The sequence below is a fragment of the Oncorhynchus mykiss genome, chromosome 22, assembly GCF_013265735.2.
Source record: "Oncorhynchus mykiss isolate Arlee chromosome 22, USDA_OmykA_1.1, whole genome shotgun sequence".
NCBI lineage: Eukaryota > Metazoa > Chordata > Actinopteri > Salmoniformes > Salmonidae > Oncorhynchus > Oncorhynchus mykiss.
The window spans coordinates 6,195,392-6,209,474 of record NC_048586.1 but is presented as its reverse complement, the minus strand read 5'-3'; the positions used below and the strand labels follow the sequence as shown (position 1 = coordinate 6,209,474).

General features: G+C 43.3%; 1 protein-coding gene across 1 annotated transcript in view; it reads left to right on the top strand.

Moving 5' to 3' along the window:
* LOC110501288 (tomoregulin-2) overlaps positions 1 to 14,083 on the top strand; it is a 144,187-nt gene that overhangs the window by 17,092 nt on the left and 113,012 nt on the right. Inside the window, exon 2 of the mRNA XM_021578736.2 lies at positions 725 to 834. Within this exon, the coding sequence (XP_021434411.1) occupies positions 725 to 834 (110 nt within the window). The remainder of the gene's footprint in view (positions 1 to 724; positions 835 to 14,083) is intronic.

Below are 14,083 nucleotides of genomic sequence, written 5' to 3'. Positions count from 1 at the left end.
ATATAAAGGGAATAGCGTGCCATTTGGAATGCACCCACCCCACTGGGCACTGACGTCAATTCAACGTCTATCCGACAGTGGTTCAACGTTATGTCATTCAAATGACGTGGAAACAATATTAATTAAATCAGTGTGTGCCCAGTGGGGTAGTGTCCTTTGTAACAAAGTTTTTGCCTCCTCGGGACAATGCCTGGGGTCAACCTTGTTATATAAAGACAGACAGAACTTCCTTCCCTAAAGACAAAGACAGACTATGTTGTTATAAAATGTAGCATGACTAATGGAAGACATTGATATCTCCAGTCCCCACTGGGCACAAACATCAATTCAACATCTAGTCCACATTATTTCCATGTGGAAACAATGTTGATTCAACCAGTGTGTGGGTCATTTGTACAGTTGTTTTTCCAATTGACTTAGCTTTTTTTTGCAATGGTATATGTTTAATGGGATTATTACAAAATGTATCCCTTACAAAGCTGTTATTGGTGCCATTCAGTAGGTTCTAATTTTAGGAAGTCTTATTCACCCAAAAATATTTTAATCTCAATGCGACTGTACACTCTTCAAAAAAAGATAGAATAACTCTTCTGGGTTCCATGTACAACCCTCTGTGTGAATGGGACAGTAGAAGAAACCTTTTAGACAATAGGGTGCCATTTTTGCAACTTTTGCTTCAGTATGTTTATGTATTCAGCTAAAGTTTTGTGTTTTTACATGGCAGGTTTTGATGACCGGGACACAGACCTCTTTTTGTGTGACACCAACACCTGCAAGTTTGACGGAGAGTGTCTGAGAATTGGAGAGACAGTGACGTGCATCTGCAACTTCAAGGTAAGACATTGTTCAATGTTTTTATTCTCAGAAAAATGTTTCAGGAAAAAGTTGCATATTCTTCTGTTCATATGCAGCGGTCATTATGAAATGGCATATTATTATTGCAACCTCATTTGGTTGTATAATTATTTTCTTGGCGGGGATGCCTGTTTGTTGTTTTTCATGTGAAGGAGTGGGCCTTTAATGTAACAAAAATTGAATTTAAAAGTGTGTTTTTTGTAGTCTACACCAGTCAGTGTTTCAACATCCTTTCAGTGCTTCGACTCAGAAATGTGCTTTTATAACTCGCTGAATGGTGGCTGGACACCAAAACCCACTAGCTATCAAGAGGGAGGGGACTACGATGTATAGTGAAGACAATTTACCGCTTCTCATAAAACCGATTGTCACTCTCAATCATGGTGGCTGTTTTATGTATTCCACTTCATTGATGGTATAGCCATTGACAACACACAGATTTAAATACCCTTATTAATAACATCAATCCAGTGAATGATGCTGTACTTTACGGCTTATGCTTCAGTTTACCGATCTATAACAAAATTGCAACAAACCAGCCATCCATTGATTGATTTTTTTGTATTGCTTTTACCTCATTCAAACAAATATGCTCTATATTACCTACATAAATGAAGATACTGAGATAAAGCACATGGATATGCCTAATGCGTTTCAGCTCGATGCTCTCATGTCCGATCCTGCGAGCTTATCAGCACATCCAGCGCCAAAGCTTGCTTTTATCTCAATTTTGTACTTCCCTGGGAGCGAACATTAGTAGAAGCGCACAGATAAATGACATTACCTCTCCATTTCTCATCCCTGAGATCTCGCACTGATAGTGGCTGTCATTCGGGACAGAGCTCTCTCTGTGAAGCTTAGCAGAGGCGGTTAACACCGCTTTCATGTCATACTGACTTAATACTGGTGTGGCCTTGGGTCACGGCCTGCCGTGGCATCCTGTGTCTCATGGACAGGACAGGACCTGACGCCAATGCGCTTAAACCTACTAGCCGCCATGTCTTTATTCCATTAAGCGCCGTAATTCAGCAAAATGTATCCTCTTATGGGGGGGGGGGGGGGGGGGACTGTGTCTGAGGGGGGCTGTGTACTCACCAACCCCTAATGTCCTAGCATGCACAAACATGCATTAGTGTGCAGGCATACACACGCGCACACACTTTCAGCCCTTGAGGGGTTACGTGCAGTATAGTTGAGAGGAGGAAGTGGGTTTGATCTGAGAGAATCAATGGATGCTATTCAACGGCAGGATGCCCATTCAGCAGCCGTGTTAGCTAGCTAGTCAACCCACACTGCCTGTGTGTGAGTGTGTGTACACACTTTTTTGTGTATGTGTGTGTAGCTAAAGCTCCATGCTCATGTGATTCTTGACATGCTGTGAAATATCTTGTTATCGTTTAATGATACTTGAACTGGGCTCTCTTATCTGTGTTTAATTGGTGGGTTGTTGTGCTCACTGTACATGTTTTGTATGTCCTTGAATGAATGTAATGTAGTATTTTGTCTTGAGTCATGCTTGGATTTTTGGTTGAATGTCATTTGTCATCCATCCGTATTGGCGTATGACTCGCTTTCTAGCACCTCAGTGTTTTATTTTCTCCAAAATGCTATTGTGATAACGGCTCCGGCTTGCTCTTCAAGGTGTAGTTTTCACCCTGTCTGTAATGTGTGTTCTGTAACTCCATTATATTTGGGGTTGGCCATTTTCTCTACTGTAATACATTGGATGTCATGCCATGATGTTGCTGTAATTTTCTCTAATATTTGCCCATGACTGTCTTTCAGCAGTTTAATTGCATTCTGTGTATCAGTTCACAATGTTGCTTTTATTTCCTCTAATATCTGGTTGTTACTGGTCACTCAGAATTTTGATGTCATTCTCCTTCCAATGTTGTGATGAGATTCAGACTTCTGTGGATGTGAGAGTGGGAAAGGAGAGCGTCTCCTTCCTGTCTCTCAGAACAAACTACCAGATATCACTCTCGTACACACACACTCAAATACACATGCATCTACGCACACACACACACAAACACGCACACACACACACTTAAATACACACATGCATACACACACACACTGAAGGACCGTAGCTATACCACGGAGCAGTCCCAAGTGGAATTCGGGAGGTCATTATCAGAGCATTCCTGATGGAGACCTTGTTCCATATATTTGTATGCATTTATGATTTTAATTTAATTTGGGGCCATGTGAACCGTCTGAGTTGGAGACATACAGTCCATAGAGACGTAATGGTGGGTTTAATTCCCAGGGGCAGCCTTGGATAAAAGGCGCCTAGGGAGTCTGGATCAGCAGGGACCTTGGCTTAAGATGATGATGGCTGTTCAGGTATTCAATATGTGTTTGAGGTGAATCTACAGTAAGTTTGTCAGGAAGTGGCTAAGTATAGCTAAATATTTTCGAAGACAACTTGTATTGGGAGTTGTTACACCAACATCTCATATTGGCAGAGGTAGGAATCGTCACTAACGTGAAATGACAGGACAATGGATAATACATGATACAATATGTTTAATCTCCCCTCTTTCCTTCCTTCTTTCCATCCAACCCCGCTTATCTGTTTCTCCACTCCCTCCCTTATCCCTTCCACTGACTCTCTACCCCCTGCCTCTCTACCTCTCTCTCCCTCTATCTATATATTTTCTATTCTCCCTGCAGCTTCTACTCTCCTACTCCTTTCTCACAGATGTGGTGTTCCTCTTATCTGTATTGCATTAGTAGTGGGTCTCTGGACTTGCAAACCCTCTGAGACTTCCCTTGGGCTCTACTGTCATAGTGTGCTGCAAAGCTGACTTCTACCTTTGCATGATGAATGTGCCAATTAAAATCAGCGTGAAGAAGAGTCCAGTACCAGCGGCAGCTCCCAGAGCTGTGCCTTTGTCTTTGTGAGCAGACTATATGAGTTGATGCTGGTCGATAGGGCAACGTCGATAGATGGGCACTCCTGTAGTGTCCAGCAACACATGATGTTTTAGGGCCCTGAAATGGAGCCTGAAGGCCAGAAGGGCAGTCCGTTGGTGTATAGCGTGATGCTACTTTAATTAGTGTTGTCACGATAACATTTTACTAATGATACGATAACAGGCCAAGTATCACGATACCAAGTAGGACCACAGGGAAAAACTTCTGTGGCCTGTTTGCCCCGTCCCCTGGACGCTTGTTCCCATTTTCTAAACGTTATGTGCATGTGCTAAAAAAAACCTGTCTCTGATATTCACACTTATACTCAATACAACACATACATACTGAATTTAACTTCACACTGTATAATAGAATACTGCATAGAATGGCTAATCTGCTCATATTTACAAAGGTTTACCTGTGATTTGGCTGGAGGAACGGGAGGAAGGAATATATACATGCATAATGATCTGCATGTTATTGTGGCAGTAAGGGGAAAACACTGCATGAAATGTTCTGCTCTTCAGTTAACACACAGACACACTTTCCCTCCCTCACAGTCTCTCTCTCTGTCTCCCTCTCTTGTAAAAAAAAAACAAACACACACACACACACACACACACACACCAATCTCTCTCAAACATACACACACTGTTCCCAACTTTAAAAACGCGAAGCACCATCAGAATGTAATGAGCACCAGAAAGAGAAAGATTTTTTATATAGTTTGGCTTCTGAATCCTACCTTTGAAGCACATCTCTTGAGTAGCAGACCCTTTTCCTTTCTACTTGTGCCAATAAAATATGCCTATACCTACTGTTACCAGATTCTTAGCTAGCTAGGTAACATGACTGAGCAATATCAAACCAATAATTAGTGGGATTAGTTTAAAATTGCCTGTGACATCGTTTGTGAAATTATATCGAATTGCACAGGAAGAATGAAAATGTAGCTCTGGTTATAGGAGTCATATTTTTGTAACTGTTTTAGCTCAAGACAAGACATTTTCTTAGCTGTAAAGGTGCAAGAATGAATGCCTGTCGCAAAGCTGTTTTTATCTCTGGCACTGCTGCATGACAGCGAACTTGCAAAGCCTATACTCAGACTGGCCATGCTCCTGGTTATATATATATATATATATATATATATATATATATATGTACAAATGTTTATTTATTTATTTTTATTTCACCTTTATTTCACCAGGTAGGCAAGTTGAGAACAAGTTCTCATTTACAATTGCGACCTGAGAGAGCGAGATCATGACCTGTCGCAAGAGCGACATCATTGATGTATACAGAGAAGAGAGTCGGTCCAAAAATTGAACCCTGTGGCACCCCCATAGAGACTGCCAGAGGTCCGGACAGCAGACCCTCCGATTTGATACACTGAACTCTATCAGAGAAGTAATTGGTGAACCAGGCGAGGCAATCATTTGAGAAACCAAGGCTGTCGAGTCTGCCGATGAGAATGTGGTGATTGACAGAGTCGAAAGCCTTGGCCAGATCAATGAATACGGCTGCACAGTAATGTTTCTTATCGATGGCTGTTAAGATATCGTTTAGGACCTTGAGCGTGGCTGAGGTGCACCCATGACCAGCTCTGAAACCAGATTACATATCAGAGAAGGTATGGTGAGATTCAAAATGGTCGGTAATCTGTTTGTTGACTTGGCTTTCGAAGACCTTAGAAAGGCAGGGTAGGATAGATATAGGTCTGTAGCACTTTTGGTCAAGAGTGTCCCCCCCTTTGAAGAGAGGGATGACCGCAGCTGCTTTCCAATCTTTGGGAATCTCAGACGACACGAAAGAGAGGTTGAACAGGCTAGTAATAGGGGTGGAAACAATTTCGGCAGATCATTTTTTAGAAAGAAAGGGTCCATATTGTCTAGCCCGGCTGATTTGTAGGGGTCCAGATTTTGCAGCTCTTTCAGAACATCAGCTGACTGGATTTGGGAGAATGAGAAATGGGGAAGGCTTGGGCGAGTTGCTGTGGGGGGTGCAGTGCTGTTGACCGGGGTAGGAGTAGCCAGGTGGAAAGCATGGCCAGCCGTAGAAAAATGCTTATTGAAATTCTCAATTATGGTGGATTTATCAGTGGTGACAGTGTTTCCTATCTTCAGTACAGTGGGCAGCTGGGAGGAGGTGTTCTTATTCTCCATGGACTTTACAGTGTCGCAGAACTTTTTTGAGTTAGTGTTGCAGGAAGCAGAGTTCTGCTTGAAAAAGCTAGCCTTGGCTTTTCTAACTGCCTGTGCATAATGGTTTCTAGCTTCCCTGAACAGCTGCATATCACGGGGGCTGTTCGATGCTAATGCAGAACGCCATAGGATGTTTTTGTGTTGGTTAAGGGCAGTCAGGTCTGGGAAGAACCCCCTTGAATGGGGCATGCTTATTTAAGATGGTTAGGAAGGCTTTTTAAATACCCAGGTATCCTGTACTGACGGGATGAGATCAATATCCTTCCAGGATACCCCGGCCAGGTCGATATGAAAGGCCTGCTCTGTCACGGGATACTAGGAGTGGTGGGTGGAATCAGGCGCAGAGAGCAGGGTTCAGTAGATTGTCAATTTATTCTCCGGCGCACAAAAACGGTCACGCCAACACACAGGGCGCATACAATTGACCAGCCCAAACACAGGACAAAAATAGTCCGGAGAATAAACACACGAAAACCACCATACAACAGAGTAACAAAAACAATCCCGCACAAAACAAGGGCGGGACAACCTACTATATATAAGGACGCTAATTAAACTAAAATACACACAGGTGAAACTAATAGGATTATTAGGATGATATCTATGAGGGTGCCCGTGTTTAAGGCTTTGGGGAGGTACCTGGTAGGTTCATTGATAATTTGTGTGAGATTGAGGGCATCAAGTTTAGATTGTAGGATGGCTGGGGTGTTAAGCATGTTCCAGTTTAGGTCGCCTAGCAGCACGAGCTCTGAAGATAGATGGGGGGCAATCAGTTCACATATGGTGTCCAGAGCACAGCTGGGGGCAGAGGGTGGTCTATAATAGCAGGCGGCAACTGTGAGAGACTTATTTTTAGAGAGGTGGATTTTTAAAAGTAGAAGTTCAAATTGTTTGGGTACAGACCTGGATAGTAGGACAGAACTCTGCAGGCTATCTTTGCAGTAGATTGCAACACCACCCCCTTTGGCAGTTCTATCTTGTCTGAAAATGTTGTAGTTTGGGATGAAAATTTCAGAATTTTTGGTGGTCTTCCTAAGCCAGGATTCAGACACAGCATGTAACAACAGAAGACTGATCAGGGTCTCCATCCCCGCTCACCATCACTGCTAAATTAGATTTACTTTATTGAACTGGTGCATACAAAAGACTAGTTGCTGTTGCTTCATTTTTTTTACTCAATTTATAAATAACTGACTTTATAAACATTATATAACTGGTGCCAACAGGTTCTTTAGATCGGTAGGGCTGAAAATAATGGTAGTATCATATGAAACAATACTACGGTATTATAATGTTGGTATCATAACTATCATGACATTTTGGTACCGTGATTTTACGGTGGACCGTAGATGAAAGTATAGCAATAAGGGGAAATATAAGGGAAACTCACTGGTGAGTATGTTCGGTATTGTTGTGATAAAATAGCCCAACAAGCTCATTTGACCATGTTAGTAATTGAGAGGAGATCTGAAGTCATTATCCTACATTTGTCATTCAAGGCAGAAATCCCACACAACCCACCTCAAGTCACCCAAACATCCTAATTGAATCATTTAACGCCATCAGAATGTATGGGGTGGGGGGGGACGACACACTAACCAGGTTGTCAGGTGCACGTTGTTTCCTCCGACACATTGGTGCGGCTGGCTTCCGGGTTGGATGCGCGCTGTGTTAAGAAGCAGTGCGGCTTGGTTGGGTATGTTTCTTAGGACGCAATGCTTTCGACCTTCGTCTCTCCCGAGCCCGTACGGGAGTTGTAGTGATTAGACAAGATAGTAACTACTAACAATTGGATACCACGAAAAAGGGGGTAAAATTAAAAAAAAATAAAAAATAATAATAATGTATGGGGGGGCAGGGCAGGTTAGTTAGCACAGAAGTTAGCATCTGTGTCAGCTGCTCGGCAGCTCGTCTCCGGTGACTGCGCTGGGGAGACTGCTCAGGGACAGGCAGGCAGAGGCCTAATCAAGAGGAGACTGCCAACCGATTAAAGAGCAGAAGCACAAGCTAAGCAGCCCCCAGTCTTTCCCACCAACTGTCAGAGCAGACTAGCATCCCCAACCATTGCAAGGCATCATGGGAGTTTGTCAATCACTCAGACAATGCGCAACACATTTCCATCTGGGGGATGTGAGGAATACATCATCAGGTTAGACACGGAACGGATTTTATCCTGGGATGGTGTTCTTCGGGAATTAGTTGTTGGTCCATTGCTTTTTTGTCATCGACCCCCACTGACATAAGCTCCCTCGGATGTGTCTTGAGTAATGTGGAGTGCTATTTATTTGTAATTTATTTTATTACTTTTTTTAAATTAACCAATCCACCCTCTTTGGAGGACACATCTTTTTTTTTTTTTTTTACAGCTTTTCTGCTACAAAAATATACATTTTACATACACATTTTACATACATGGTACTTTTATATGAAGCAGTCACATAACAATAATACATTACCAAACATAAATTACTTAATCCCACCCCTCAGCCACTCTCAGCACATCCCACCTACTGTATCACCACAGACCACCATTGTTTGGTTTCCATGTGCCATATATTTTTCGATTGTGTTTTTCGATATTTTACATAAATGTTGAACCTTTCTAATCGTATAGTATCCACAGATTGTGAGCTAAAGATTAAATAAATGATCTAGTGATTCTGTCTCTTTGCAGCAAAATCTACAGAGCTGAAATTGTTGTATGCCCCATATACAGTTGAAGTCTGAAGTTTACATACACTTAGGTTGGGGACATTCCACCAGTCCACACATTTCTTGTTAACAAACTATAGCTTTGGCAAGTCGGTTAGGACATCCACTTTGTGCATAACATAAGTAATTTTTCTAACAATTGTTTACAGACAGATTATTTCACTTATAATTCACTGTATAACCATTCCAGTGGGTCAGAAGTTTACATACACTATGTTAACTGTGACTTTAAACAGCTTGGAAAATTCCAGAAAATGATGTCATGGCTTTAGAAGCTTCTGATAGGCTAATTGACATCATTTCAAGGCCTACCTTCAAACTTAGTGCCTCTTTGCTTGATATCATGGGAAGATCAAAAGAAATCAGCCAAGACCTCAGAAAAAAAATTGTAGACCTCCACAAGTCTGGTTCATCCTTGGGAGCAATTTCCAAACGCCTGAAGGTACCACGTTCATCTGTACAAATAATATTACGCAAGTATAAACACCATGGGACCATGCAGCCGTCATACCGCTCAGGAAGGAGATGCATCATGTTTCCTAGAGATTAAAGTAGTTTGGTGCGAAAAGTGAAAATCAATCCCCGAACAACAGCAAAGGACCTTGTGAAGATGCTGGAGAAACAAGTACAAAGGTATCTATATCCAAAGTAAAACGAGTCCTATATCGACATAACCTGAAAGGCCACTCAGCAAGGAAGAAGCCACTGCTCCAAAACTGCCATAAAAAAGCCAGACTACGTTTGCAACTGCACATGGGGACAAAGATCGTACTTTTTGGAGAAATATCCTCTGGTCTGGTGAAAAAAAAAAAACTGTTGGCCATAATGACTATCGTTATGTTTGGAGGATAAAGGGGAGGCTTGCAAGCCGAAGAACACCATCCCAACCGTGAAGCACGGGGGTGGCAGCATCATGTCGTGGGTGGCAGCAGCATGTTGTGGGGGTGCAGGAGGGACTGGTGCACTTCACAAAATAGATTGCATCATGAGGAAGTAAAATGATGTGGATATATTGAAGCAACATCTCAAGACAACAGTCGGGAAGTTAAAGCTTGGTCTTAAATGGGTCTTCCAAATGGACAATGACCCCAAGCATACTTCCAAAGTTGTGGCAAAATGGCTTAAGGACAACAAAGTCAAGGTATTGGAGTGGCCATCACAAAGCCCTGATCTCAATCCCAGAGAACATTTTTGGGCAGAACTGAAAAAGCGTGTGTGAGCAAGGAGGCCTACAAACCTGACTCATTTACACCAGCTTTGTCAAGAGGAATGGGCCAAAATTCACCTAACTTATTGTGGGAAGCTTGTGGAAGGCTACCCGAAATGTTTGACCCAAGTTGAACTATTTACAGTGCCTTGCGAAAGTATTTGTCCCCCTTGAACTTTGCGACCTTTTGCCACATTTCAGGCTTCAAACATAAAGATATAAAACTGTATTTTTTTGTGAAGAATCAACAACAAGTGGGACACAATAATGAAGTGGAACGACATTTATTGGATATTTCAATCTTTTTTAACAAATCAAAAACTGAAATATTGGGCGTGCAAAATTATTCAGCCCCCTTAAGTTAATACTTTGTAGCCACCTTTTGCTGCGATTACAGCTGTAAGTCGCTTGGGGTATGTCTCTATCAGTTTTGCACATCGAGAGACTGCATTTTTTTTCCCATTCCTCCTTGCAAAACAGCTCGAGCTCAGTGAGGTTGGATGGAGAGCATTTGTGAACAGCAGTTTTCAGTTCTTTCCACAGATTCTCGATTGGATTCAGGACTGGACTTTGACTTGGCCATTCTAACACGTGGATATGTTTATTTTTGAACCATTCCATTGTAGACTTTGCTTTATGTTTTGGATCATTGTCTTGTTGGAAGACAAATCTCCGTCCCAGTCTCAGATCTTTTGCAGACTCCATCAGGTTTTCTTCCAGAATTGTCCTGTATTTGGCTCCATCCATCTTCCCATCAATTTTAACCATCTTCCCTGTCCCTGCTGAAGAAAAGCAGGCCCAAACCATGATGCTGCCACCACCATGTTTGACAGTGGGGATGGTGTGTTCAGGGTGATGAGCTGTGTTGCTTTTACGCCAAACATAACGTTTTGCATTGTTGCCAAAAAGTTCAATTTTTGTTTCATCTGACCAGAGCACCTTCTTCCACATGTTTGGTGTGTCTCCCAGGTGGCTTGTGGCAAACTTTTTAACAACACTTTTTATGGATATCTTTAAGAAATGACTTTCTTCTTGCCACTCTTCCATAAAGGCCAGATTTGTGCAATATACGACTGATTGTTGTCCTATGGACAGAGTCTCCCACCTCAGCTGTAGATCTCTGCAGTTCATCCAGAGTGATCATGGGCCTTTTGGCTGCATCTCTGATCAGTCTTCTCCTTGTATGAGCTGAAAGTTTAGAGGGACGGCCAGGTCTTGGTAGATTTGCAGTGGTCTGATACTCCTTCCATTTCAATATTATCGCTTGCACAGTGCTCCTTGGGATGTTTAAAGCTTGGGACATCTTTTTTTATCCAAATCCGGCTTTAAACTTCTTCACAACAGTATCTCGGACCTGCCTGGTGTGTTCCTTGTTCTTCATGATGCTCTCTGCGCTTTTAACGGACCTCTGAGACTATCACAGTGCAGGTGCATTTATACAGAGACTTGATTACACACAGGTGGATTGTATTTATCATCATTAGTCATTTAGGTCAACATTGGATCATTCAGAGATCCTCACTGAACTTCTGGAGAGAGTTTGCTGCACTGAAAGTAAAGGGGCTGAATAATTTTGCACGCCCAATTTTTCAGTTTTTGATTTGTTAAAAAAGTTTGAAATATCCAATAAATGTCGTTCCACTTCATGATTGTGTCCCACTTGTTGTTGATTCTTCACAAAAAAATACAGTTTTATATCTTTATGTTTGAAGCCTGAAATGTGGCAAAAGGTCGCAAAGTTCAAGGGGGCCGAATACTTTCGCAAGGCACTGTAAAGGCAATCAAATCAAATTTATTTATATAGCCCTTCGTACATCAGCTGATATCTCAAAGTGCTGTACAGAAACCCAGTCTAAAACCCCAAACAGCAAGCAATGCAGGTGTAGAAGCACGGTGGCTAGGAAAAACTCCCTAGAAAGGCCAAAACCTAGGAAGAAACCTAGAGAGGAACCAGGCTATGTGGGGTGGCCAGTCCTCTTCTGGCTGTGCCTGGTGGAGATTATAACAGAACATGGCCAAGATGTTTAAATGTTCATAAATGACCAGCATGGTCGAATAATAATAGGGCAGAACAGTTGAAACTGGAGCAGCAGCACGGTCAGGTGGACTGGGGACAGCAAGGAGTCATCATGTCAAGTTGTCCTGGGGCATGGTCCTAGGGCTCAGGTCAGTTGAAACTGGAGCAGCAGCACGGCCAGGTGGACTGGGGACAGCAAGGAGTCATCATGTCAGGTAGTCCTGGGGCATGGTCCTAGTGCTCAGGTCCTCCGAGAGAGAGAAAGAAAGAGAGAAGGAGAGAATTAGAGAACGCACACTTAGATTCACACAGGACACCGAATAGGACAGGAGAAGTACTCCAGATATAACAAACTGACCCCAGCCCCCCGACACAAACTACTGCAGCATAAATACTGGAGGCTGAGACAGGAGGGGTCAGGAGACACTGTGGCCCCATTCGAGTACACCCCCGGACATGGCCAAACAGGAAGGATATAACCCCACCCACTTTGCCAAAGCACTCCTGTCTCCTGTCTCCACTCCTTCAAAGCCTTAACCACAGCCAACAGCTCCCGGTCCCTCACATTATAGTTCTGCTCAGCTGCTTCGAGAAGAAAGCACAGGGGCGGAGTTTCGGTGGCGTGCCTGAGCTCTGAGAGAGCACGGCTCCGATCCCAACATCGGAAGTGTCCAGCTCCACTATGAATGCCAAAGAGGGATCCGGATGGGCCAACGCGGGAGCCAAGGTAAACAGAGCTCTTAGGTGCCCAAAAGCCCTGTCCGCCTCAACCGACCACTGCAGATGTACAGGACCCCCCTTCAGCAGTGAGGTAATGGGAGCAGCCACCTGGCCAAAACCCCAGAAAAATCTCCGGTAGTAATTGGCAAACCCTAAAAATCGCTGCACTTCCTTCACCGCGGTTGGAGCCGGCCAATTACGCACGGCTGCAATGCGGTCACTCTCCATCTCAACCCCTGATGTGGAAATGCGATACCCTAGGAAGGAGACAGCCTGCTGAAAGAACAGGCATTTCTCAGCCTTGAAGTACAGGTGATGCTCCAGCAGTCATCCAAGTACCTTGCGCACCAAGAACACATGCTCGGCGCGTGTAGCAGAGTATATCAGAATGTCATCGATATACACCACTACACCCTGCCCGTGCAGGTCCCTGAAAATCTCATCAACAAATGATTGGAAGACTGATGGAGTATTCATCAACCCGTTCTGCAAAACGAGGTACTGAGGTGGTACTAAATGCCATCTTCCACTCGTCTCCCTCCCGGATACGCACCAGATTGTACGCACTCCTTAGATCCAGTTTAGTGAAGAAGTGCGCTCCGTGCATTGACTCAATCGCCGTGGCGATAAGAGGTAGTGGGTAACTGTACCTCACCGTGATTTGATTTAGACCTCTGTAGTCAATGCACGGACGCAGACTTCCATCCTTCTTCACAAAAAAGAAACTGGAGGAGGTGGGTGAAGTGGAGGACCGAATGTACCCCTGACGCAGGGATTCGGAGACATGTGTTTCCATAGCCACCGTCTCCACTTTCAACAGGGTATACAGTGCCTTGCGAAAGTATTCGGCCCCCTTGAACTTTGCGACCTTTTGCCACATTTCAGGCTTCAAACATAAAGATATAAAACTGTATTTTTTTGTGAAGAATCAACAACAAGTGGGACACAATCATGAAGTGGAACGACATTTATTGGATATTTCAAACTTTTTTAACAAATCAAAAACTGAAAAATTGGGCGTGCAAAATTATTCAGCCCCTTTACTTTCAGTGCAGCAAACTCTCTCCAGAAGTTCAGTGAGGATCTCTGAATGATCCAATGTTGACCTAAATGACTAATGATGATAAATACAATCCACCTGTGTGTAATCAAGTCTCCGTATAAATGCACCTACACTGTGATAGTCTCAGAGGTCCGTCAAAAGCGCAGAGAGCATCATGAAGAACAAGGAACACACCAGGCAGGTCCGAGATACTGTTGTGAAGAAGTTTAAAGCCGGATTTGGATACAAAAAGATTTCCCAAGCTTTAAACATCCCAAGGAGCACTGTGCAAGCGATAATATTGAAATGGAAGGAGTATCAGACCACTGCAAATCTACCAAGACCTGGCCGTCCCTCTAAACTTTCAGCTCATACAAGGAGAAGACTGATCAGAGATGCAGCCAAGA